This window comes from Salmo salar, chromosome ssa01, assembly GCF_905237065.1.
Source record: "Salmo salar chromosome ssa01, Ssal_v3.1, whole genome shotgun sequence".
In the NCBI taxonomy this organism is placed as follows: Eukaryota; Metazoa; Chordata; class Actinopteri; order Salmoniformes; family Salmonidae; genus Salmo; species Salmo salar.
This window is the reverse complement of record NC_059442.1, coordinates 100,215,183-100,242,532: the sequence shown is the minus strand read 5'-3', so window position 1 is coordinate 100,242,532 and position 27,350 is coordinate 100,215,183. Positions and strand designations below refer to the sequence as shown.

Below are 27,350 nucleotides of genomic sequence, written 5' to 3'. Positions count from 1 at the left end.
TGATCATAGGGTCTAGTGAGTAGCTAGGCGAGCTGGAGACACGGCGATTCAGACAGCTAGCAGGCCGGGGCTAGCAGGTGGGCCTCAGGGGGACGTCGCAACGGAACAGCCTGTTGCAATCCTCTCGGACATTTACGGCGGCAGACCAGTTGTGATGGATTGGCGGGGCTCCTGGTCAACAGCAAAGGGTCCAGGCCAATTGGCAAAAGAGGTATTGCAGCCCAAGAATTGGGCCGGTGGACCTCTTTGGCTAGCTGGGAGATGGGCCTAGCTTGAGGCTAGCTCCAGGCTAACTGGTGCTTGCTTCGGGACAGAGACGTTAGCCAGGAGTAGCCACTCAGATAGTAGCTAGCTAGCTGTGATGATCTGGTGTAAAAGGTTCAGTGCTTGCGGTAGGAATGCGGAGATGTGTTAGAGAAAAAGCAGTCCGATATACTCTGGGTTGATATCTCGCTGTGCAGACTGGCAGGAATTGACCGGGCTGAGGCTGGCTGATGTCCGAGTTAACGTGATGACCGCTAGCAGTGGCTAACTGACTACTAGCTAGTTAGCTTCTGATGGGGGTTCCGGTTCTAAAGTATATAAAACAGCAGATCAGTACCACATTGGCTGAGGTGGGTTGCAAGAGAGTATGTTCAGTCCGTAGATGGAAATTGAGATGAAAAATGTATACGAAGAAAACGATATATACACTGGACAAAACAGACGTCCGACTACTACGCCATCTTGGAAACGATGCAATATGACTACAAACACCCAGAAAAGGCTACTCTCCTTGATGTTATCCTTAAATAATTCTGATGGGTATTAGTATGGTGTTTTCTGTAATGACCTTGGTGATCACTGTTAACCAGCCTGCGTTCGTAATGGCTGCTCAGTGAAACGACCGGTGCTGATATGTCAGACGCTTGCTAAAAAACTTTAAATGAGCAAGCCCTTCATAAACTGGCCTCTGTAAATTGGAATAGAATCAGCTTCATCCGCTCTGTCGAAGACGCTTATACATACATACACATACATACATACTTTCAGTGGTATTGTTAACAAACATGCCCCCATAAAGAAAATAAGTAAAAACATGCATACTCTGGCTGACTCACTCTTGTTCAGCCAAATGAGAAATTAGTGCACTCAGGCTATCCGAAAGGCCAAAGTTAGTTACTTTAAGGAGAAGTTCGCTCTCTGTGGGTCTAACCCCAAGAAGTTCTGGAAAACAGTTAAAGACCTGGACAAAAAAAAACCTTCTCACAGCTGCCCATGTCCCTTAATGTTGATGTGGTTATTACTGACAAGGAGCACATGACTGTGCTCTTTCATCACCACTTCATTAAGTCAGGATTACTTTGACTCAGCCATGCCTCCTTGCCCATCTAACATTTCCTCATCTAATGCGACTAGCCCCGATGCTCCTCCCTCTTTTACCACTACAAAGTCTCTCCCTGCAGGCAGTCACTGAGTCTGAGGTGCTAAAGGAGCTCCTTTAAACTTGAACCCAAAAAAAACATTGACATCTGTGTCAGGGGGTTTAGATCCTTTCTTCTTTAAGGTTGCAGCCCCCCCATCTCTGACCTTTGTAACATGTCTCTTCTCTGGGGAGGTTCCCATTGCTTGTAAGGCAGCCACGGTGCATCCTTTATTTAAAAACGGGGAGATCAAGCTGATCCTTTGCAACCTCAAAGCTACTCAATTATGTCACCATTGCCCTTGATTCTAAGCAATGTTGTGCTGCTATTTTTATTGACTTGGCCAAAGCTTTTGATACAGTTGACCATTCCATTCTTGTGGGCCAGCTAAGGAGTATTGGTGTCTCTGAAGTGTCTTTGGGCTGGTTTGAAAACTGCCTCTGCCTCTCTCAAAGAGTGCAATGTATAAAGTCACATCTGCTGTCTCAGCCACTGCCTGTCACCATGGGGGTACCCCAAGACTCGATCCTAGGCCCCATGCTCTTCTCAATTGACATCAACAACATAGCTCAGGCAGTAGGAAGTTCTCTCATCCATTTATAAGCAGATGAGTCTTATACTCAGTTGGCCCCTCCCCGGATTTTGTGTTAAATGCTCTACAACAAAGCTTTCTTAGTGTCCAACAAGCTTTCTCTGCCCTTAACCTTGTTCTGAACACCTCCAAAATGAAGGTCGTGGTTTGGTAAGAAAAATACCCCTCTCCCACAGGTGTTATTACTACCTCTGAGGGTTTAGAGCTTGAGGTAGTCACCTCATACAAGTACTTGAGAGAATGGCTAGACGGTGCGCTGTCCTCTCAGCACATATCAAAGCTGCAGGCTAAAGTTAAATCTTGACTTGGTTTCCTCTATCGCAAATCGCTCCTCTTTCATCCCAGCTGCCAAACTAACCCTGATTCAGATGGGACACTCCTACCCATGCTCGATTACGGAGGTGTAATTTATACAAATCGGCAGATAAGGGTGCTCTCGAGCGGCTAGCTGTTCTTTACCATGTTCTTTAACCTTCTCCCCAGTCTGGGGTCCTGAGCCCTCTGGAGCAGGTTTTCATCAAGGATCTCCGTTATTTGCTCGGTACATCTTTCCCTTGATCCTGACTAGTCTCCCATTCCCTGCCGCTGAAAAACATTCCCACAGAATGATGCTGCCACCACCATACTTCACCGTAGGGATGGTGCCAGGTTTCCTCCAGACCTGACGCTTGGCATTCAGGACAAAGAGTTCAGTCTTGGTTTCCTCAGACCAGAGAATCTTGTTTCTCATGGTTTGAAAGTCCTTTAGGTGCTTTTTGTCAAACTCCAAACGGGCTATCATGGGCCTTTTACTGAGGAGTGGCTTCCATTTGACCACTACCATAAATGCCTGATTGGTGGAGTGCTGCAGAGATGGTTGTCCTTTTGAAAGGTTCCGCCATCTCCACAGAGGAATTCCAGAGCTGTCAGTGACCATTGGGTTCTTGGTCACCTCCCTAACCAAGGCCCTTCTCCCCCAATTGCTCAGTTTGGCCTGGAGGACAGCTCTAGGAAGAGTCTTGGTGGTTCCAAACGTAATCCATTTAAGAATGATGGAGGCCACTGTGTTCTTGGGGACCTTCAATGCTGCAGACATTTTTTGGAACCCTTCCCAGATCTGTGCCTTGACACAATCCTGCCCCGGAGCTCAACAGACAATTCCTTCAACCTCATGGCTTGGTTTTTGCTCTGACATGCACTGTCAACTGTGGGACCTTATATAGACAGGTGTGTGCCTTTCCAAATCATGTCCAATCAATTGAATTTACCACAGGTGGACTACAATCAAGTTGTGGAAACATCTCAAGGATGATCAATGGAAACAGGATGCAGCTTAGCTCAATTTCAAGATTCACAGCAAAGGGTCTGAATACTCATTGACTCAAGACATTCCAGCTTTTTATTTTTTATTTATTTGTAACGTTTAAAAACATAATTCCACTTTGGCATTATGGGGTGTAGTGTGTAGGTCAGTAAAACAAATCTAAATTGTATCCATTTTTAATTCAGGCTGCAACACAACAAAATGTGGAAAAAGTCAAGGGGTCAGAATACTTTCCGAAAGCACTGTACATACAGTTAATAATAACACTTTGGATGGTGTATCAATACACCCAGTCACTGCAAAGATACAGGCGTCCTTCCTAACTCAGTTGCCAGAGAGGAAGGAAACCGCTCAGGGATTTCACCATGAGGGCAATGATGACTTTAAAACAGTAACAGAGTTCAATGGCTGTGATAGGAGAAAACTGAGGATGGATCCACATTGTAGTTATACCACAATACTAACCTAATAGAGCTGGTGAAAAAGGAAGCCTGTACATAATATAAATATTCCAGAAGTAGTATCTTGTTTGCAAAGGCACTAAAATAATACTGCCTAAAATGTGGCAAAGCAATTCACTTTTTGTCCTAAATACCAAGTGTTGTATGTTTGGGGCAAATCCAATAACACATTACCAAGTACCATAATCCACATTTTCAAGCATAGTGGTGGCTGCACCATGTTATGGGTAAGCTTGTAATTGTTAAGGACTGGGGAGTTTTTCAAGATAAAAAAATAAATAGAACGGAGCTAAGCACAGGCAAAATCATGCACGCAGAGATATGGAAATGGTATCCATGAGTTCATCTGACTCTGGAGAAGATAAAGGGCTTCATTGCCAAAATCCTGAAGTATTGCTTTAAGGTTAGGCATAAGGTTAGCAGTGTGGTTATGGTTAGGTTTAAAATCACATTTTAGAAATAGGGAGGGTTTATGACTTCATGGTTATGATAACTAGTGATGATCAGTGATGCCAGCAGACACTTATTGTCAGTGCTGTTAGTTGGTTTGGATAACATTGTCTATCTGCTAAGTATTAACTTGCCAGTGCTGTTGGTGGGCACACCCAGCATCTCGCTGGTCTAACTGAATAGTGGTACATGGTCCTACCTTGTCGGTGCTGTTGGTGAGCATGCCCAGGGAAGCCAGCAGACACTCATTAGTGGTGCAGAGCTTCTGAGTGACTGTAGGCAACTGCTGTTCCAGACCGGCCTTCTGGCTGTAGTGCTTAGACATCTCTATATAGAGGAGAGAGAGAGAGAGCCAGAGACTTAGCTTAAACACACAGCGCCTTCGGAAAGTATTCAGACCCCTTGAGTTACAGCCTTATTCTAAAATGGATTTAAAAATAAATAAATATACAATTCTCAGCAATCTACACACAATACCACATAATGACAATGCGAAAACAGGTTATTATTAATGTTTGCAAATGTATTAAAATTAATAAAACAGAATACCTTATATACATAAGTATTCAGACCCTTTGCTATAAGACTCGAAATTGAGCTCAGATGCATCCTGTTTTTATTGATCATCCTTGAGATGTTTCTATAACTTGATTGGAGTCCACCTGTGGTAAAGTCAATTGATTGGACATGATTTGGAAAGGCACACACCTGTCTACGTAATGTCCCACAGTTGACAGTGCATGTCAGTGCAAAAACCAAGGCATGAGGTCGAAGGAATTGAGCTCCGAGACAGGATTGTGTCAAGGCACAGATCTGGGGAAGGGTACCAAGACATTTCTGCAGCATTGAAGGACCCCAAGAACTGACTGTCTCCCATTTTTAAATGGAAGAAGTTTGGAACTACCAAGACTCTTCCTGGAGCTGGCTGTCTGGCCAAACTGAGCAATCGGGGGAGAAGGGCCTTGGTCAAGGAGATGACCAAGAACCCAGAGTTCCTCTGCGGAGATGGGGGAACCTTCCAGAAGGACAACCATCTCTGCAGCACTCCACCAAACTGGCCTTTATGGTAGAGTGGCCAGATTGAAGCCACTCATCAGTAAAAGGCACATGATGGCCCACTTGGAGTTTGCCAAAAGGCACCTAAAGACTCTGACCATGAGAAATAAGATTCTCTGGTTTGATGAAACCAAGATTGAACTATTTGCCCTGAATGCCAAGCGTTACGGCTGCAGAAAACCTGGCACCATCCCTACGGTGAAGCATGGTAGTAGCAGCATCAGCAGAGACTGGGAGACTAGTCAGGATAGAGGCAAAGATGAACAGAGCAAAGTACAGAGAGATCCTTGACAAAAATGTGCTCCAGAGGGCTCAGGACCTCAGACTGGGGTGAAGGTTCACCTTCCAACAGGACAACGAGCCTAAGCACACTGCCAAGACAATGTAGGAGTGGTTTTGGGAAACGTCTCTGAATGTCCTTGAGGGACCCAGCCAGACACCGGACTTGAACTCAATCGAACATTTCTGAAGATAGATAGCTATCTATCTCGGTGCACCCATTATAACATCTGCTTAACTGTGTACGCAACCAATAAACTTTGATTTGGAAGGAGTGGCTTGAACATTAGTCTACAAAAACACCAATTAGAAGTCATATTTTATAGTAAAAAAAAAGTTATAATTCACCTTTGACGGCATCGTGAAGACTGTGTAGACAGGCAGCCAGCTGTGTGAAGACAGCAGAGGAACTGCTCTGGGGCATGGCGTCGTGTCGAACACCTGGAAAACAATTTGAAACATTACTCCTGAGTAGCGCAACGGTCTAAGCCACTGCATCTCAGTGCAAGAGGCGTCACTATAGTACCTGGTTCGAATCCAGGACGTAGTACATCTGACCGTGATTGGGAGTATCATAAGGCAGCGCACAATTGACCCAGCGTCGTCCGGGTTTGGCCGTCATTGTAAATAAGAGCAAATTCTTAACTGACTTGCCTAGTTAAATAAAATAAAAATAACTACCGTCTATACCCAACTTCCAACCTGAAACTGTAATATCAGACCCAGTAGGGTCTAGAGGAAATTACCCCAACTCAGCCCAGCTTCCTCTAGACCATTACTTTGTCAGAGGGAAACTGAAATGAGTCTGCTGCCTTACCCCAACCCTTCTGAATCCTCTCTCTCCTTTAGTCCCCCATCACTCAATAGGAAAGGATCTTCCCCTTCTCGTCCTACAGACAGTAGCTACTCAGTTTGTCAAACAGGTTAGTTATCAAGGCTATACATTACAAATACATTATTCAAGATCGTATACAAGACACAGCAAATTATTTTCCTCCAGTTCAACCCTACTCACTTCTTAAGGCCAGTAAGATGATATACAGTGCATTCGGAAATTCACTTTGTCCACCTTGTTGCGTTACAGCCTTATTCTAAAATGGATTACATTGTTTTTTCCCCTCATCAATCTACACACAACACCCCATAATGGCAAAGCAAAAACAGGTTTAAACATTTTTGCAAATACTCACATTTGAAGTCGGAAGTTTACATACACCTTAGCCAAATACATTTAAACTCAGTTTCACAATTCCTGACATTTAATCCTAGTAAATATTCCCCGTCTTAGGTCAGTTAGGATCACCACTTTATTTTCAGAATGTGAAATGTCAGAATAATAGTAGAGAGAATGATTTATTTCAGCTTTTATTTCTTTCATCACATTCCCAGTGAGTCAGAAGTTTACATACACTCAATTAGTATTTGGTAGCATTGCCTTTAAATTGTTTAACTTGGGTCAAACGTTTTGGGTAGCCTTCCACAAGCTTCCCACAATAAGTTGGCTGAATTTTGGCCCATTCCTCCTGACAGAGCTGATGTAACCGAGTCAGGTTTGTAGGCCTCCTTGCTCGCACACGTTTTTTCAGATCTGCCCACAAATGTTCTATAGGATTGAGGTCAGGGCTTTGTGATGGCCACTCCAATACCTTGACTTTGCTGTCCTTAAGCCATTTTTAGGCTTTTTCCTGAGGTCTTGGCTGATTTATTTTGATTTCCCCATGATGTCAAGCAAAGAGGCACTGAGCTTGAAGGTAGGTCTTGAAATACAGCCACAGGTACACCTCCAATTGACTCAAATGTCAATTAGCCTATCAGAAGCTTCTAAAGCCATTACATCATTTTTGGGAAATTTCCAAGCTGTTTAAAAGGCACAGTCAACTTAGTGTATGTAAACTTCTGACCCACTGGATACAGTGGGATACAGTGAATTATAAGTGACAATCTGTCTGTAAACAATTGTTGGAAAAATTACTTGTGTCATGCACAAAGTAGATGTCCTAATCGACTTGCCAAAACTATAGTTTGTTAACAAGAAATTTGTGGAGTGGTTGAAAAACAAGTTAATGACTCCAACCTAAGTGTATGTAAACTTCCGACTTCAACTGTAAATATATAATCACATTTACATTCAGACCCCTTACTCAGTACTTTGTTGAAGCACCTTTGGCAGCGATTACAGCCTCGAGTCTTCTTGAGAATGACACTACAAGCTTGGCACACCTGTATTTGGGGTGTTTCTCACATTCTTCTCTGCAGAACCTCTCAAGATGTCAGGTTGGATGGGGAGCGTTGCGGCCAGCTATTTTCAGGTCACTCCAGAGATGTTCGATCGGGTTCAAGTCCGGGCAGACTGGGCCACTCAAGGACATTCAGAGACTTGTCCCGAAGCCACTGCTGTGTTGTCTTGGCTGTGTGCTTAGCGTCGTTGTTCTGTTGAAAGGTGGACCTTCACCCAGTCTGGGGTCCTGAGCCCTCTGGAGCAGGTTTTCATCAAGGATCTCTGTACTTTGCTCTGTTAATCTTTCCCTTGATCCTGACTAGTCTCCCAGTCCCTGCTGCTGAAAAACATTACACAGCATGATGCTGCCACCATGCTTCACCGTAGGGATGGTGCCAGGTTTCCTGCAGCCGTGACGCTTGGCATTCAGGCCAAAGAGTTCAATATTGGTTTCATCAAACCAGAGAATCTTGTTTCTCATGGTCTGAGAGAGTTTAGGTGTCTTTTGGCAAACTCCAAGCAGGTTGTCATGTACCTTTTACTCAGGAGTGGCTTCCGTCTGGCCACTACCATTAAGGCCTGATTGGTGGAGTACTGCAGAGATGGTTGTCCTTATGGAAGGTACTCCCATTTCCACAGAGGAACTCTAGAGCTCTGTCAGAGTGACAGGTCCTTCTCCCCCGATTGCTCAGTTTAGCCGGGCAGCCAGCTCTAGGAAGAGTCTTGGTGGTTCCAAACTTCTTCCATTTATGAATGATGGAAGCCACTGTGTTCTTGGGGTCCTTCAATGATGCAGAAATGTTTGTATCTTCAACACAATCCTGTCGTCTCGGAGCACTATGGACAATTCCTTCAACCCCATGGCTTGGTTTTTGCTCTGATATTGATGGGGGTCACCTTTGGGTCATGATAGGGGCTGCACCAAATGATTGCTATATTGTAATAAATGATTATGCTTATGTTGTATTAATAGAAAGGGAAGTGCTATAAGACCCTCCCCCACTACATTTACAGGGTCCTGGACCACAGATTAGCAATATATGCATTATAAGGTTTAATACTGTTCCACAGTTAATTTTCTAGTCTCTGCCTCTTATAAGAAACGGTCTGAGCAGATGTGTGAGCCATTGCAGTCAAAACAGGGTGTCTGTGAGAAAGCACCTCAAGGCTAAGAGATACATAGATACAGGGGAGTTAATAGATGAGACAAGTCAGGGCTTGGACTGTTTTCTCCTGCAAGTTTGTATAACTGTATATGCATCGGCTTGGTCTCATGAGTAGAAGGTGTTGACATAGGCAGTTACATAACTAGGGGTTGACTGCAAGCATATTAAAGCAACTTTGACCTGTTTTATTTTGCAAAACTTACTTTGAAACATAGGTGCTGTGTTACCGTTGTCAACTTCTGTCTGCAATTGCATTAATAAAAGGTTTGATTTATTTACTTAAAGATATTGTCTGACTGCTGATTTCACCAATAAGCCAATGATTGACAAGGAACAAGGAACCGAACCCAACAATATGCACTGTCAACTGTGGGACCTTCTATAGACAGGTGTGTGCCTTTCTAAATCATGTCCAATCAATTGAATTTACCACAGGTAGACTACAATCAAGTTATAGAAACATTTCAAGGATGATCAATGGAAACATGATGCACCTGAGCTCAATTTCAAGTCTCATAGCAAAGGGTCTGAATACTTTCGTAAACAAGGTATTTCAGCTTTTATTAATACATTTGCAAAAATGTCTGAAAACCTGTTTTCACTTTGTCATTATGGGGCATTGTTTGTAGACTGAGGAAAACAATTAATTTAATCAAATCAAGTGTTATGTCATGTGCGCCAAATACAACAGGTGTAGACCTTTAGTGAAACGCTTACTTACAAGCCCTTAACCAACAATGCAGTTAAGAAAATACAAAAAAAGTAAGCAATAAGAATAACAAATAATTAAAGAGCAGCAGTACATAACAATAGCGGGGCTATATACATGGGGGTACCGGTACAGAGTCAATGTGCAGGGGGCACCGGAGTCGAAGTAACTGAGGTAATATGTACGTAGAGTTATTAAAGTGACTATGCATAGGTAATAACAGAGAGAAGCAGCAGCGTAGAAGAGGGTGGGGGGGGGGGGCTATGCAAATAGACCTGGTTGCCATTTGATTAGATGTTCAGGAGTCTTATGGCTTGGGGGTAGAAGCTGTTTACCGCTTGCCATGCGGAAGCAGAGAGAACAGTCTATGATTAGGGTGGCTGGATGCTGACCATTTTTAGGGTCTTCCTGTGACACCCCCTGGTATAGAGGTCCTGCATGGCTGGAAGCTTGGCCCCGGTGATGTACTGAGCCGTACTCACTACCCTCTGTAGTGCCTTGCGGTCGGAAGCCGAGCAGTTGCCATTCCAGGCAGTGATGCAACCAGTCAGGATGCTCTCGATGTTGCAGCTGTAGAACCTTTTGAGGATCTCCGGACCCAAGCCAATTCTTTTCAGTCTCCTGAGGGGGAATAGGTTTTGTCGTGCCCTCTTCACGACTGTCTTGGTGTGCTTGGATCATGTTAGTTTGTTGGTGATGTGGACACCAAGGAACTTGAAGCTCTTAACCTGCTCCACTACAGCCCCGTCGATGAGAATGGGGGCATGATCGGTCCTTCTTTTCCTGTAGTCCACGATCATCTCCTTTGTCTTGATCACGTTGAGGGAGAGGTTGTTGTCCAGGCACCACATGACCAGTTCTCTGACCTCCCTATAGGCTGTCTCATCGTTGTCAGTGAGCAGGCCTACCACTGTTGTGTCATCAGAAACTTAATGATGGTGTTGGAGTCGTGCCTGGCCTTGCAGTCATGAGTGAACAGGGAGTACAGGAAGATGACTGAGAACGCACCACTGAGGGGCCCGTGTTGAGGATCAGCGTGGCGGCTGTGTTGTTACCTCCCTTTACCACCTGGGGGTGGCCCGTCAGGAAGTCCTGTATCCAGTTGGAGAGGGAGGTGTTTAGTCCCAGGGTCCTTAGCTTATTGATGAGCTTTGAGGGCACTATGGTGTTGAACGCTGAGCTGTAGTCAATGAAAAGCATTCTCACGTAGGTGTTCCTTTTGTCCAGGTGTGAAAGGGCAGTGTGGAGTGTAGTGCAAGAGATTGCATCATCTGTGGATCTGTTGGTGCGGTATGCAAATTGGAGTGGGTCTAGGGCTTCTGGGATAATGGTGTTGTGAGCTGAGTTATGAAGGATGCCTGTATCCTTGTAGTGACTGGGTGTACTGATACTCCATCTAAAGTGTAATTAATAACTTCATCATTATCAAAGGGATATTCAATGTCTGCTCTTTATTTTTTTTAACCCATCTACCAATAGGTGCCCTTCTTTGCGAGGCATTGGAGAACCTACCTAGTCTTTGTGGTTGAATCTGTGTTACAAATTCACTGCTCGACTGAGGGACCTTACAAATAATTGTATGTGTGGGATACAGAGATGAGATAATAGTTTTTAACATGATTTTTTGAATTACTATTGCACACAGAGGGAGTCCATGCAACATATTAAGTGATTTGTTAAGTAAACGTTTACTCCGTAACTTATTTAGACTTGCCATAACAAAGGGCTTGAATTAGAGGTCGACCAATTCATTTGGGCCGATTTGAAGTTTTCATAACAATCAGTAATCGGCATTTTTGGACACTGATTATGGCTGATTACATTGCACTCCACGAGGAGACTGCGTGGCAGGCTGACTACCTGTTATGCGAGTGCAGCATGGAGCCAAGGTAAGGTGCTAGCTAGCATTAAACGTATCTTATAAAAAACTATCAATCTTAACATAATCACTAGTTAACTACACATGGTTGATGATATATCTAGTTTATCTAGCTTGTCCTGCGTTGCATATAATCGATGCGGTGCCTGTTAATTTGTCATTGAATCATAGCCTACTTCGCCAAACGGGTGATTTAACAAGCGCATTCGCGAAAAAAATCGCTGTCGTTGCACCAATGTGTACCTAACCATAAACATCAATGCCTTTCTATAAAATCAATACACAAGTATATATTTTTAAACCTTCATATTTAGTTAATATTGCCTGCTAACATGAATTTATTTTAACTAGGGAAATTGTGTCACTTCTCTTGCAAACAGAGTCAGGGTATATGCAGCAGTTTGGGCCGCCTGGCTCGTTGCGAACTGTGTGAAGACCATTTCTTCCTAACAAAGACGGTAATTAAATTTGCCAGAAGTGTACATAATTATGACATAACATTGAAGGTTGTGCAACGTAACAGCAATATTTAGACTTAGGGATGCCACCCGTTAGATAAAATACAGAACGGTTCCGTATTTCACTGAAATAATAAATGTTTTGTTTTCGAAATGATAGTTTCCGAATTTGACCATATTAATGACCTGAGGCTTGTATTTCTGTGTGTTATTATATTATAATTAAGTCTATGATTTGATAGAGCAGTCTGACTGAGCGGTGGTAGGCAGCAGCAGGCTCGTAAGCATTCATTCAAACAGCACTTTCGTGCATTTGCCAGCAGCTCTTCGCTGTGCTTCAAACATTGAGCTGTTTATTACTTCAAGCCAATCAACTCCCGAGATTAGGCTGGCAATACTAAAGTACCTATAAGAACATCCAATAGTCAAAGGTATATGAAATACAAATCGTATAGAGAGAAATAGTCCTATATTAACTACAACCTAAAACTTCTTACCTGGGAATATTGAAGACTCATGTTAAAAAGAACCAGCAGCTTTCATATGTTCTGAGCAAGGAACTTAAACATGAGCTTTTTTTACATGGCACATATTGCACTTTTACTTTCTTCTCCAACACTTTGTTTTGCATTATTTAAATCAAATTGAACATGTTTCATTATTTATGAGACTAAATTGATTTTATTGATGTATTATATTAAGGTAAAATAAGTTCATTCAGCATTGTTGTAATTGTCATTATTACAAATATATATTTAAAAAATGGTTACATTTTTTGGGGGGGTCTTCCAATAGTCGAAATCGGTATCGTTGTTGAAAAATCATAATCGGTCGAACTCTAGCTTGAATACTTATTGACTCACATTTCAGCTTTTCATTTTTAATTAATTTATAAAACTGTTTAAAAACATAATTCCACTTTGACATTACGGGGTAGTGTGTGTAGGCCAGTGACAAGAAATCTAAATGTAATCCATTTTAAATTCAGCCTGTAACACAACAAAATGTGGAATAAATCAAGGGGTGTGAATCCTTTCTGAAGACACTGTAACTCCCTAGGTAAGGCCAATGGGATGGTATAATTCACTATGTAAGGCCAGTAGAATGATACAACTCACTAGGTAAGGTCAGTAGGATGATGTAGCTGTGTAGTTTGTCGAACACTGACGTGATTCTCTTCATGCCACTCTGCAGCTCCTGGTTCTTAGAGATGAGAGAGGAGGTACACAAAGAAGCCCTGCACTCTTCCTCCAGACTGGGGGGAGAATAGAGGAGGATGAGGAGGAAAATACCCACCCACTCCGTTAGATGTAAATACACACACACACACACAATGTAATGAGTACTGACCTTTTGAGCTGGTATGGTAGAATCTTCTGCAGATAGTGGGTGTAGGATGTGAAATGATCAGCAAAGTCCTTCAGTTTCCCCACAGTCTCCAGTACTGTTACTGTGTCCTCTGTGATGCTCTGGTGTAGTTGCACTAGTCCTTCCTCCAGGGGGCGCACATAGGCTGCATTCTCATGTAGATACTGGGAGAACTGGGGAGAAGAGAACATCTTACCTACTTCAGACAAAAGCACATATTGTAAGTCATTTTGGATAAGAACATCTGCTAAAGGACTAAACATTTTAACATGTAATATGTTTAAAGCAGCAAATCAGCAGTATAAACAAAGCTTTCTCCCCGCCCCTAATTGGGTAAAAAGCTGAGGGAGGGTCTGGAGAAAGGTAACAACTCAAATTCATAGACAGAGCTACAGATGCAAGGACTGGTCATCCATGATATCAACGTTATAGTTTTAATCATGTTCTGAGGCTATGTAGTGTTTGTTTACAAACATTTGAGTAAACAAGCTTATACTCTGGGTTCTGATGGGGTACGACAGTTGAACTAAGCAAGAACCAATAGGTATATCCAAAAATGTATGTACTAACTGCTGTTGGTCCCTTTAAAGGATGTCGGGGCGGAGATATTGTGTGTGTCCTCACCTTCTGGTTGAGTGGTGAGATGGGTTCGATAGAGGAATCCAGGGGGTAGATGTGCACCCTCTGCTCTGTGTAGGAGTGGAAGTTTAACAGAGCCGCCACTAGTTCCTGGACGAAGCCTAGGGCCTGACCAGCCACGTCTCGGGCCTTCAACTGGAGGAGAGGACATAGAGAGAGATTACTACCAAAACTCTGGACCACATATTCACGCTGACAATGGAGGTTCGAGCACCAACTGTTCTATAAAATGCAAGGACAGAATTGAATAATACTGGATATTACTATAGGGCTTCCTCTCACCTGGTGTCTTCTGTTGTGTGGTGGAACATTGAGGCTGTTGAAGTCACTGAATTCTGGAGAAAAAGGGAGGGAAATTTAAAGGAGAGATTTCAGGGTGACAAAAAAGTTGAAATGATTTACTTTCTGACTTACAGCAGTTTAATGCACCGAATGATGGCATGTCATAGCACTGTACTTCATATAGCATTTTTATAAGGACTAAGTAAGCCATCTTCCATCTAACCAGGACACTGAGCAGAGAGGAGAACAGGGCTCTAGCGTTGGACTTGAACATAGCCTCTGTGTCATAGCATGACGCATTAGGCAGTGCTTCAGTGTGCCTCTTCCTACAGCATCAGTGAGATAGATGTTAAAGAGATTCTCCAGTACTTTTGGATACTTTTTAGTTCTGGAAGTAGCGCTCACGAGCCAAAAATGGTCCCAGAAAATGGTGTACTTCGTCACATGAACAGATTTGCACCACGTCATTGCTCTCTCTCTGCTGTGTGTGCATCTTGCTAGTTGTCACTCAAAATGGCGAGGGGCTGAAGCTCATCGGCTAGAAATCGAATTGCTAGGGGGCTAGTCCACGTGGGGAAAATGTAGTGAAAATGACGCTGCACATCTTCCAGTTAACAGTCGCTTTCAAACTAGGGATTTAAAGGTTAACTGAGGTTAGACAGTAATTCTGCTCAGATACTGAACAAAAATATAAACGCAACATGTAAAGTGTTGGTCCCATGTTTCATGAGCTTAAATAAAAGATTCCAGAAATTGTCCATACGCACAGAAAGCTTATTTCTCTCAAATTCTCTGTTTGAGAGCATTTCACCTTTGCCAAGATAATCCATCCACCTGACAGGTGTAGCATATCAAGAAGCTGATTAAACAGCATGATTGTTACACAGGCGCACCTTGTGCTGGGGACAACACTGTAAAATGTGCAGTTTTGTCATATAAACACCAGATGTCTTGAGGAAGCGTGCAATTGGCATGCTGACAGCAGGAATGTCCATCAGAGCTGTTGCCAGAGAATTTAATGTTCAATTCTCTACCATAAGCCAGCTCCACGGTCGTTTTAGAGAATTTGGCACTACGTCCAACCGGCCTCACAACTGCAGAACACGTGTAACCACGCCAGCCCAAAACCTCCACATCCGGCTTCTTCACCAGCGGGATCATCTGAGACCATCCACCCAGACAGCTGATGAAACTGAGGAGTATTTCTGTCTGTAATAAAACCCTTTTGTGGGGAAAAACCCATTCTAATTGGCTGTGCCATACTCCCCAGTGGGTAGGCCTGGCTCCCAAGTGGATGGGCCTATGTCCTACCAGGCCCACCCATGGCTGAGCCCCCACCCAGTCATGTGAATGCCATAGATTAGGGCCTAACTAATTTATTTCAAAGGACTGAGTTCCTTATGTGAACTCTAACGCAGCAAACTGTTGAAATTGTTGCGTCTATATTTTTTGTTCAGTATAGATTACGCATGTATGAACTACACATTGACAAATCCAGCTCAAAGCGGGAGGTTTAAAAAAAAATACTTAGTCGCCAACATTTCGGAGCATGTCTTTAAGTGTAATATGGCATTATTCAACAAGATATGTAATTCACTAACATTAGTAGTATATACACGTACATGTGCTCTCAAATAATTCACAATCAGTGATGTTTCAACAAGGTTGTGTTCATTAGAGCACACACCGCAACAGAAAACAACAAATGAGCAGTTCTTATTGGACCCATCCAGGTAGTCCCTCACTGTTTCAGCCTGTTGTCTTCCACTTGGTTCCTAATGAACATGATCAGGAGTCAGTGAAATGTTGCATAGTGACCTAGTACTCACTGGTGTCATTGAAGGGCACTTTCTCCTGGATGAGACAACTGCTCTGTTTCACCTGTATGTTGAGCTCTGACTGACACTTCCTCAACTGCTGTTGACTAGAGAGAGAGGACAGCAACACAATTAGACCCAACCAAATTATGAGAAAACAGAAAGATAATTACTTGACACATTGAAAAGAAATAACAAAAAAAAACTGAGCAAACTGGAATGCTATTTGGCCCTAAACAGAGAGTACAGTGGCAGAATACCTGACCACTGTGACTGACCCAACCTTAAGGAAAGCTTTGACTATGTACAGACTCAGTGAGCATAGTCTTGCTATTGAAAGGCCACCGTAGGCAGACCTGGCTCTCAAGAGAAGATGTGCACACTGCCCACAAATGTGCACACTGCCCACAAAATGAGGTGGAAACTGAGCTGCACTTCCTAACCTCCTGCCAAATGTATGACCATATTAGAGACACATATTTCCCTCAGATTACACAGATCCACAAAGAATTTGAAAACAATCCCAATTTTGATATACTCCCATATCTACTGGGTGAAATACCACAGTGTGCCATCACAGCAGCAATATTTGTGACCCGTTGCCACAAGAAAAGGGCAATCAGTGAAGAACAAACAGCATTGTAAATACAACCCATATTTGTTTATTTATTTTCCCTTTTTTACTATTTGCACATCATTACAACACTGTATATATACACATGACATTTGTAACGTCTTTATTCTTTTGGAACTTCTGTGATTGTAATGTTTACTGTTAATTTTTATTGTTTCTTTAACTTTTGTATATTATCTACTTCACTTGCTTTGGCAATGTTAAGATATGTTTCCATGCCAATAAAGCCCTTAAATTGACATTGAATTGAGAGAGAAGAGGATGGAGGGAGGGGAGAGGAGGGGGAGAGGAGAGGGAAGGAGAAATAGTCAACGACCGCTCAGTGACCATACTAAATGCGACCCCATTCACAACAACCCACATATGCATTATTCTAACCCTCATTATTGCTTCATTTTAAGTCCTCTACTATAGAAATATAAGGGTTTTACCATTCCTCTGTCTGAACTCTGCACTCATTAGTTTCCCTCTCCAGAGTCTGAGATTTCACCTGTAGGACACAGCAAATGGCATCATGATGTACATCAATAACAAATTCATGAGTTTAGCCCTTCTCATCCTCCTTCAATTATTCTCCCTCCATTTCACCTCTAGTCTGGCCTTGGCACTCTGCAGCCTCTCGATAGTGTCCATGTATTTGGAGGTGAGTCCGTCCACTGTGGCCTGGTGCTGTTCATGGTCTCTCTCCAGCTCCTCCAACCGGACCTTTAGCTGAGACTCCTGCTGCCTGTGCTGCTCATCAGCCTCATAGAACTTAGAACAGAAAATAACTTCATTGACCATCCAAGGATAAAATATTTATTTGGGCATTACCTTAGAAGAATCATAAGAAGAATCATAAAAACATCATCCATAGACATGAACAGAACACAAAATCAACTCGTCAAATACATAATGATGTACACATATTCAAACCAGTAGTCTCTTGGTATACACTTGTCCATACAAGCATACACTCCCATGTCTCAAGAGACAGACCTGGATGTGAAGCCTCTCGTTCTCCTGGATCTTCTTCTGCAGGTCTTCATCAAACACACTCTGGGTCTGCTGCAAGCCCTGCTGGGAGGGGGAGTCCCCTTTGTTCTGGTGGAGAGAAAGTGCCTTTGAGATTCACTACATTGCAGTCGAACTGATGAGAATCACTGATCGACAAATAAACTTTGCATCCCAAATGACATGTCTGATTGTGGGGTGTACCCTATTCCTTGTCTAATATATGCCATTTTAGCAGGCGCCTTTATCCAAAGCAACTTACAGTCATGTGTGCATACGTTTTACGTATGGATGATCCCAGGAATCAAACCCACTATCCTGCCGCTGCAAACACCATGCCTTAACAATGGAGCAAGAGGACCAGTGTCTGTCTCTACCTTGCTCTTCTTGCCCTTGGCTTCGCTGGCAGCCAGTTCCTCCTGCAGCAGCTCTACCCTCTTAGCCAACTGCTGGTTCCTGAAGGTTAGACTATCCATCTCCTGCTCCACCTTCCTCAGGCTCTGCTCTCGCTGCTTCACCTGCTCCTGTAGTATATGGGTGGAGAAGCAGACGCTCAGTGAGGGCTCAACACATACAATGACATTGACTGAACGCTAGGGCTGTTGCAGTGACCGTATTATCGCCACACTGGCAATCATGCGTCATGACCGCAGTCATATTCCACGTGACCGTTGAGTCGCGGTAATCTCCTCTATGCAATAGTAGTATCATGCATTAGTAGTACCCAACTTGCTAACTACCATCAGGTCGTTAATGACCTGGTACTCAGGGCTCTATCGTTCCTCTAACCACTGACACATTTTTTCCCCCACCTTTATTTAACCAGGTAGGTCAGTTGAGAACAAGTAAAATCTCCTCAAAAACATCATCAAAACAGTATTATGCTTTTAAAACACACCGTTAGGCTACATGTTAACTTCACTGTGATCAATTTGAAGAAAGAAGTTCCACAGATTGAAACTGAGTGGAAAACATAGTGAAAGTTGTTTTTACCATCAAGGACCACTTTGGAAACAAGCATTTGAGTTAATACTTTCAAGTCATATCCTCTGGGTCCACATTGTACATTTTGTTCTATATGTCTGTTACCCAAAATAAATTCCATGCTCGTTGTAAATGTTTCAGAGCCAAACAACACAATGGACAGCAATTTTAAAGGTGATGATTAATTCAAAGCATTTAATTCAAAGCATATGCCTACCGCATATTACACACAGCAGAACATTTTTATTTATTTTTAGATTTAAGGTGTCTTTGGTACATGATTGGTCTAGCCCCTACTCAAATTAAACTTACTCTAGTAATCACCTTTGAGTGTGGACTGCATTATTATTCATACTGGATGGACTGGTTACCTTTTGAATAGCCTAGTAATAGGGCATTTCTATATTTTCATAATTAATAGGCTGAGACATTACCTTTGGACAAAGAATATCTCCCCACTGTGTGTGGTTCTCCTTCATTCCTTTCTCAAGCATGCAGAGATAGGGGTTGTCAACAGTTTAAATATGTTTCATTGTGAAAACATGTTACTATCGATGATCCCAAACAGATTTCACTTGGTTTCCCAAATCAAGCATTGGGTAAATACAGGAACATGGTTGAAGAGCCCATGGCATACAGAGTTTGGGCGGAATATCACCTGTCGCACAGCGAGAGCCTGCATGCTCCTCAAACAGTGGTGGATGCATAGAGTGAAATAAGTGTCCTTATCAGCCCAGACATTTCTATATGCAGTCCTGTGTGAAGTATCCTTAACAGCCCAGACATTTCTATATGCAGTCCTGTGTGAAAGCAGAGTGTTGATGGTTGCCACTAAAAAGAGGATCCCAGCTGCTACTACATGTATTTCTCAGCTGCTCCCCTATAAAACCGAAGTAGCCTACCCATTCAATTCTCTGGCAACAGCTCTGTTGGAAATTGCTGCAGTCAGCATGCCAATTGCACACTCATTCAAAACTTGAGTCATCTGTGTCATTGTGTTGTGTGATAACACTGCACATTTTAGAATGTGCTTTTATTGTGCCCAGCACAGATGCACCAATGTAATGATCATGTTGTTTAAAAAGCTTCTTGATATGCCACACCTGTCAGGTGGATGGATTATTTTGGCAAAGGAGAAATGCTCACTAACAGGGATATAAACCAATTTATGCACCAAATTTGCCTATGAAAAATGGGACCAACACTTTACATGTTGCGTTTATATTTTTGTTCAGTATATATTATTCTTACAATAAAATCCTATAATATAAAATAATGGCATGAGACTTTTAAACATATCTTTTCTACAACATGAACAAGCCTACAGCCTATGACATGGCACATAGCCAGAGAACATACAGTAGGCCAACTCATTTGGTTCTTTGAAAATATATTTTCTTCCTATCATAATATTTCTTTAGATCTGACTAAAATAATGGATTTATATTAAATGGATTTATTATACTTTTTAAAATGTAGATGTTCAAAAAGGCGCATCAGCAGCTTGTATGATGGAGGTCTGGCAATGCTAATTTGCGTGAGACCGGCATACATTTGCATGACAATAACTGGCTGACAACATGAGTGCCACAGCCCTACTGAATGCATACAAGGACTTTCAAGTCATCAAAATTCCCTGTTTTTTTGTTGTTAATCAAATCCTGGTTGGAGGGTCCCATTCCACCTTATTTCCCCCTCAGAAATCCTTCAACCAGGATTTCTGAGGGGAAAGGGAGAGATGAGCAAAACTATTCCAGTGGGCTCTGAATGGTTGTGTACCTTCAGAGAGGTGGAGCTAGCCTGCTCGTCTACCACGCCCTTCTTCAAGACTTGGTTCTGGGCCCGGAGCTATGGAGACATGAGTACAGACACACATGTAGGTCTACTGCAACACACAAATGTACAAAAGCTCTAAAGACCAACATGGCCAATTTGACAGCACAGCCCTTCAGCTTCTAAGCAAAGCAACATAGCTATTTTATGGATTTTATGTGAGATTTCATCCATATTTGATTATTTAACAATAGAACTCCACATACATTTCCTAAGGTTGGGTGAATAAATGTTGCTACTTATTGGGCAACTACACACCACATATATGGGAACATACAATGTCAGCGCTTCTTCCAAATAACCGGATATGGGCCACAGGAAGGGGGGTATGTCATTTTACAACAGCCAGACAGGAAACACCATGCATTCCCTCCACTGCCTGTCAGCTGACAAAGTGTGGTCACGAGGATGGTTTTTATATTAACCAAATCTAGTCACTAGTTAAAAGACATTTATTGTAATAATGTCTACAAAGGGTTTTAGGATGGGTACTATTGACATGGCTACCAATCCATTTTCTATGGTTAGGGAACATGACAGGGGGTTTCAATTACATGGCTGGCCATGTTTTACTCAGGCCGTGTAACATAGCCAAGCATAACATTGTGTTGTTTAGAGTAGTGGTTCACAACCAGGGGTACTAGGATCCCTTTGGGTACTTGGCCTATCCACAGGGGATACTAGAAAAGACTCACTGGTAAAATGCACAAGGGGGTAACGTTACTTCTGGGCAGTTGGTGGTACCCTAACCGAAAAAGATTGAGAACCAATCGTATAGGGTGGCTTCTGTTCAGGCTTCATTTCCTGTCTGTCAATAAGTAGAGCTACCAAACGTTAGCTACATTCCTTGCAATCCATTAACGTTACATATTGAACCAAACCAATGTTAGGTAACGTTAGTTAGCAGGAATGATTCAGCAATCAGATTAAATAGCCAAGAACTTTGGCTAAAGATAGATCAACAAGAAGCCACTTACCTTAGAATACTCCTGGGCCAATTTGGTGTATTTTGCTTGCAGGTCTGCAGCCATTGCTTTGGAAAAATAGACAGCGCTAGCTAACGCTAGAGAGAAAACCAATACAGTACGTATAGTAGCTAGATGAATAACGATATTTGTCTAACGTTAAATGATAGTTGATGACTGAAAAACAGTATAGTGTAGGTAAGGGTGGCTAGCTACCTAACGTTAATCATCTTATTGAGATGTAAAGCCGGATGTTATTAAGCTAGCTAACGTTAGTCACCTCGCGAGCAAAACAACTCAGAAAAGCCCCTCTTGCAGGTTCATTCACGAACTAGCATTGGCTCTCTCACTAAAATAGGCTCTCGAAGTGGCCATGACGACTGACAGCCTTCGCCCTCCCTGAAATGCAGTCCAAATTCTTCGCCCATCAGCAAACCTGTAAAACACCGCCGTGACTAGCGACTCCTCCCAAGTTCAAAGTTCAAACATTTTTGGGGAAATTCATTGGGTAACAACCACCTCTAGCGGTTGGAAGGATAGCTACACCTACAAGACCCTTTTGACGTCAGCGATGACCTTTCATACCACTGTGTGATTTGTTAAATTAATCACGTTTTTAAAACTAGGTATATTTTTATGTGTGCAGGTGGAAAGTTCTGTTGTCCCATGCTTTCTCTTTTGGAGACAGGCTTTGTCCCTTGAAATCCCTGCAGTGTTTTAAAAAAAATCTAATCCCATTTATTGATAGATTTTAATTATCCTCTATCGCCCGCTCTCTCGCACACACACACAAACACACACACACACACACACACACACACACACACACACACACACACACACACACACACACACACACACACACACACACACACACACACACACACACACACACACACAGACACAAACACTCACACACTCTCTCTCTCTCTCTTCTCTCTCTCTCTCTCTCTCTCTCTCTCTCTCTCTCTCTCACACACACACACACACACACCACTGTAGAGCCAGTGGCTCCAGCTCTGTCTGGTTGCTTGGTAACTGTTGGCTTGGCATGGTTGCTAGGAGCTGTGCAGTATAGAAGAGGGGGATGGGAGCCTAAATCAGTTTAAATCTGATTTCTAGTGAACTGAATTGAGTCAGTCAGTGGGGAGATGAGGAGAGGCCCATGCTTGCAGCAGACACGCACACCCTCTCTCTCTCTATATATCTCTCTCCCTCCCAATTCAATTCAAAGGGATTTCTCTCTCTCGCTCTCTCTCTCTCTCTCTCTCTCTCTCTCTGTGTCTCTCACACACACACACTATTTAATAATTTAACAAACTATTTAGCAGTTTTATGGCTTACTGGTAGAAGCTGTTCAGGGACCTCTGTGCGGTAGCAGAGAGAACAGTTTATGACTTGGATGGCTTGAGTCTTTGACAGTTTTTAGGGCCTTTCTCTGACGCCTGGTATAGAGGTGCTGGATGGCAGGGAGCTCGGCCCCAGTGATGTACTGGATTGAACAGATTACCCTCTGAAGTGCCTTGTGGTCGGATGCCAAGCAGTTGCCATACCAAGCGGTGATACAGCCAGTCAAGATGCTCTTAATGTTGCATCTGTAGAACTTTTTGAGGATCTGAGGGCCCATGCCAAATCTTTTCATCTTCCTGAGCGGGAAGAGGCATTGTCATGCCTGCTTCACAACTGTGACGATGTCTGTGGACCCTGATAGGGGATGTGGACACTGAGGATCTTGAAGCTCTCAACCCACTCCACTACAGCCCCGTTGATATGAATGGGGCATGCTCGGTCCTCCGTTTCCTGTAGTCCACGATGAGCTCTTTTGTCTTGCTAATGTTGAGGAAGAGGCTGTTGTTGACTCTGACCGCCTCCCTATAATCTGCCCCATCGTCGTCGGTAATCAGGCCTACCACCATCGTGTCATCGACAAACTTAATGATAGTGTTTGAGTCGTGCACAGCCACCCAGTAGTGGGTGAACAGGGAGTACAGGAGGGGACTAACCACACACCCTTGAGGGGCTCCGTGTTGAGGGGTGAATGTGTTGGTGAATGTGTTGAATGCGTTGTTGACTACCTTCATCACCTGGGGGTGTGCGCAAGCACACACACTCACATACACATTAACACACACACTCACATAGAAACACGCACACACACACAAACTTAGATCATAAACAATGAAAGGTGCTTTTATTGCTGTCTTCCATGTTGATGTTGATGTATTCAAAAAGGGTGATAAAGAGAGAGAGAGAGAGAGAGAATATGCAGAGACAGAGAACATGGACAAAGGGAGAGAGAGAATGGGCAGAGAGAGAGAGAGAGAGAGAGAATGGGCAGAGAGAGAAAATGGACAGAGAGAGTGAATGGACAGAAAGTGAGAGAGAGAGAATGGTCAGAGAGAGAGAGAGAATGGACAGAGAGAGAGAGAGACAGAATGGACAGAGAGAGAGAGAGACAGAATGGACTGAGAGAGAGAGAGGGGGGACAGAGCGAGAGAAAGAGAGAGTGAATGGACAGAGAGAGAATTCAAATTCAAATATGTCAGCTAGTTTACTGTCTAGCTCTAACTGTTTACTGGTGGTAACCATAGCAACATGGCCACTGAGGCAGCGCTAGCAGCAACAGCAGCAGCAGATGCTGAGAGACTTTCCCTGCTTTTTTTGAATACCCAGCAGAAATCAAATCAGAGAAGGGAAGAATCAATTTTAAACACAGAATTCTGAGGGAGAACCCAGAAACTTTGTTTGCCGACTGCTCACAAAACAGGATTGTTACAAACCTGTTATTTTACACAGACCACACTACTGCCTGGCATACAGCTGTAACCAGGCATTTCAGCTATACCACAAAGAAAGGCATCTGCAAGGGAAGGCAAATCCACATTTTTGAGGACAGCGATAAGGACCAGGAAAACAGGTTTCTGACGGTAAACATGTACCAGAATGGCACTATCATGGTCCAGGGCAGTGAGGCTGCACTCAGCTCTTTTGTGCAGGACTTCCCCACCCTAACGAAGATAGCAGAAAGCAAAAAAAGAAAAGGACAGCACCCCGACCTCTCCCCTCACCTCAGGCACTCCAACAGCAGGGCTATCCTCCCCCCTGCCTGCCTACAACCACCAGAGCCAAGACCACACTACCATCAGCCTGTTGAGAGACAGGCTGGCTGTGTTAGAGGTATGGGTTACTGAGCTGAAGGAGCAGCCCCCCAGCTACACCACCACCAGCCCAGACACAGAGCTTCTACAGGACCAGATCAACCAGGGCAGGACCCAGCTGAAGAACTGTCCAGGAGCTGAGAGAGAGCCTTACCACAGCTCTTGAGGAGGTAAGGAGTTGTCTGTCATCAAGAGGGTGCTACAGCACAGAGAACAGACTGTAGAGACTCCCAGAGAGAAGCTGCAGCCCCTCACCACCCCTAACAACCCCACTGACCCACCTTTACCCACAATCCCCCCCCATACGACAACATTTTACCCACACCCCCAGTCAACAAGGAGGCTCACATGGAGACACCTACTACAGAGAGAAGCGCTCTGGCCCCCCTGACACACCCCCACACACCCCTCCATGTACACAGGCCCTGTGTACTCCAGCCCCAGACCGTAAACGCACTAATCTGGTAAAACCCACTGAGGTGGCCATCCTCATTGACTCAAATGGGAAATTCATCCAAGAAGATAAACTCTTCCCCAAACACAAGGTGTGCAAAATATGGTGCCCAAAAACACAGGATGCACTCCACATCCTGTCCCAGCCTGACTTTGGCACACCAGGCCACATCATCATTCACACCGGCACCAACAACCTGCGAGAGGAGCAGGAGAGAGTAGGCAGCCTGGTCAACAGAGTAGCAGAGAGGGCCTCTGAGCGGTTCCCCAACTCCCACATCACCATCTCCACTCTGCTGCCCCACAAAGACTTTCGTCCCCGTACCATTCAGAAAGTCAATGCTGACATCACCAGAGGGCGTGGCCTACTCCCGAACGTACACGTTGCTCACCACCCAACAATCACCCCAGAGCATCTGCACGACCACTCCCACCTGAGGAAGCAGACAGTAGGGATGTTTGCCAAGTCTCTAAAGGACGTGGCACTTGGTAGACAAACACCCCATGCCGCACTGGACAGAGGACCACCCAGAGACCCCTACCAGATCACTGCACCACCAAGGAGCCCCAGGCCCCTTCAACGCCACACCAGACCCAGTGCACCCCACAGGCCCCACCCACCACCAGAGCATCACCACTTCCATTGGCTTATCCAGACCGGACCGGGCCCAGCCTACTACCCCGCACCAGATCACCACCTCTACCAGACCAAATAGGAAGCCCCATGGCCCAGAACTGGCCCTCCTCCACTCCACAGGGCAGCATGACAACAGCAGGACCAGCGCAGCTACGCACGCAGAGGTTGTCAGAGGACAGGAGAACCCTGTAGGATTAAGTGAGATTAAACAGCTCCTCCAATACATCTGCACTAAACTGCACTAAACACACACGGACGCATACACACACACACACACACACACACACAACACACACACACACACACACACACACACACACACACACACACACACACACACACACACACACACACACACACACACACACACACACACACACACACTGTACTAGAATTTACTTGTTCAATGAATAGGAATATTTTTATATATATAACAGAATTTTTTTTAGCTGTTATCCTGTTTATCTCACTCTTAACAACTTATTAGTTAATAGTTACTGTGTTTCTGACTGCTATTCTTTCTTTTTGCAACATGAAATCCCTATCAGTTAGCATGTGGAACATTCAGGGACTAAACTCATCAACCTTTGGACTGAAGAGTTTAGCACTGGAGTTCAACAAAAATCTTAAAGATGTTGATGTCATCATTCTGCAGGAGACATGGTGTAAGGCTGCCATTGTCACTCACTGTCCCACAGGCTACAGAGAGGTAACTGTGCCATCACAGAAACACAGCTCTGTCAATAGAGGCAGAGACTCTGGAGGACTGATCATTTGGTACAAATCCGAAGTACAACATCTAATATATCCCCTCAAAATGGGCAAATATCACATTTGGTTAAAACTGAAAAAAGAACTTGTACTGACAGAAAAATATGTGTTCCTTTGCGCAATATATATCCCCCCCTCAGAATCCCCATATTACTCAGAGGAGATCTTCCCCACCCTTGAGGAAGAGACGTGCCATTTCCAGGCCCAGGGAAATGTACTCACAGTACAGTAGACTATATGATCACAGACATTGACCCTTTCTCTCTCAGCTCATTCACTGTCAAGTCACTAACACCTCTGTCTGATCACAGCCAAATTACGTAGTTCCTCAAAAGAACAGACATGGAAACAACCACACATTCACAGCCCAGTAAGCTGTACAACATCAGAAATTCATACAGATGGGCCCAAAACAGCACAGAAGAATACCAGAAAGCAACCTGGAACCAAAATATCCAAACACTCTTAGATAACTTTCTGGATACCACATTCACTCACAGTAAAGAAGGCATCAATCTAGCAGTACAAAACATCAACTATATATTCAGGCAAACGGCAAAAGAAGCACAATTGAAATTGATTAAAAAAAAAACAGATGACAACTGGTTTGATGCAGATTGTAAAATTCGAAGGAAAAAACTTAGAACACTATCCAACCAAAAGCACAGAGACCCAAATAATGGTGAATTACGCTTTCATTACTGTGAGACTTTAAAATTCTATAAACGTACACTCAGAACCAAAAAAGCACAGTACAACAGCAAGCAGCTGACACTAATTGAGGAGTCCATAAACACAAACAACTTCTGGCAAAATTGGAAAAAAAACAAAAAAAATCTAAA

The 27,350-nt window shown here is 43.6% G+C and overlaps 1 protein-coding gene across 1 annotated transcript in view; it reads right to left on the bottom strand.

Annotated features, from left to right (window-relative positions):
* LOC106611138 (protein phosphatase 1 regulatory subunit 21) overlaps positions 1 to 21,973 on the bottom strand; it is a 52,817-nt gene extending 30,844 nt beyond the window's left edge. The window contains exons 1-13 of the mRNA XM_045724875.1: positions 21,502 to 21,973; positions 20,471 to 20,539; positions 18,085 to 18,231; positions 17,693 to 17,797; positions 17,303 to 17,467; positions 17,146 to 17,204; positions 16,093 to 16,187; positions 14,264 to 14,316; positions 13,967 to 14,116; positions 13,325 to 13,515; positions 13,093 to 13,229; positions 5,893 to 5,985; positions 4,409 to 4,536 (exon numbers count right to left, since the gene is read on the bottom strand). Of these exons, the coding sequence (XP_045580831.1) occupies positions 4,409 to 4,536; positions 5,893 to 5,985; positions 13,093 to 13,229; positions 13,325 to 13,515; positions 13,967 to 14,116; positions 14,264 to 14,316; positions 16,093 to 16,187; positions 17,146 to 17,204; positions 17,303 to 17,467; positions 17,693 to 17,797; positions 18,085 to 18,231; positions 20,471 to 20,539; positions 21,502 to 21,555 (1,446 nt within the window). The 5' untranslated portion in view covers positions 21,556 to 21,973. The remainder of the gene's footprint in view (positions 1 to 4,408; positions 4,537 to 5,892; positions 5,986 to 13,092; positions 13,230 to 13,324; positions 13,516 to 13,966; positions 14,117 to 14,263; positions 14,317 to 16,092; positions 16,188 to 17,145; positions 17,205 to 17,302; positions 17,468 to 17,692; positions 17,798 to 18,084; positions 18,232 to 20,470; positions 20,540 to 21,501) is intronic.
* Positions 21,974 to 27,350: the final 5,377 nt, after the last annotated feature.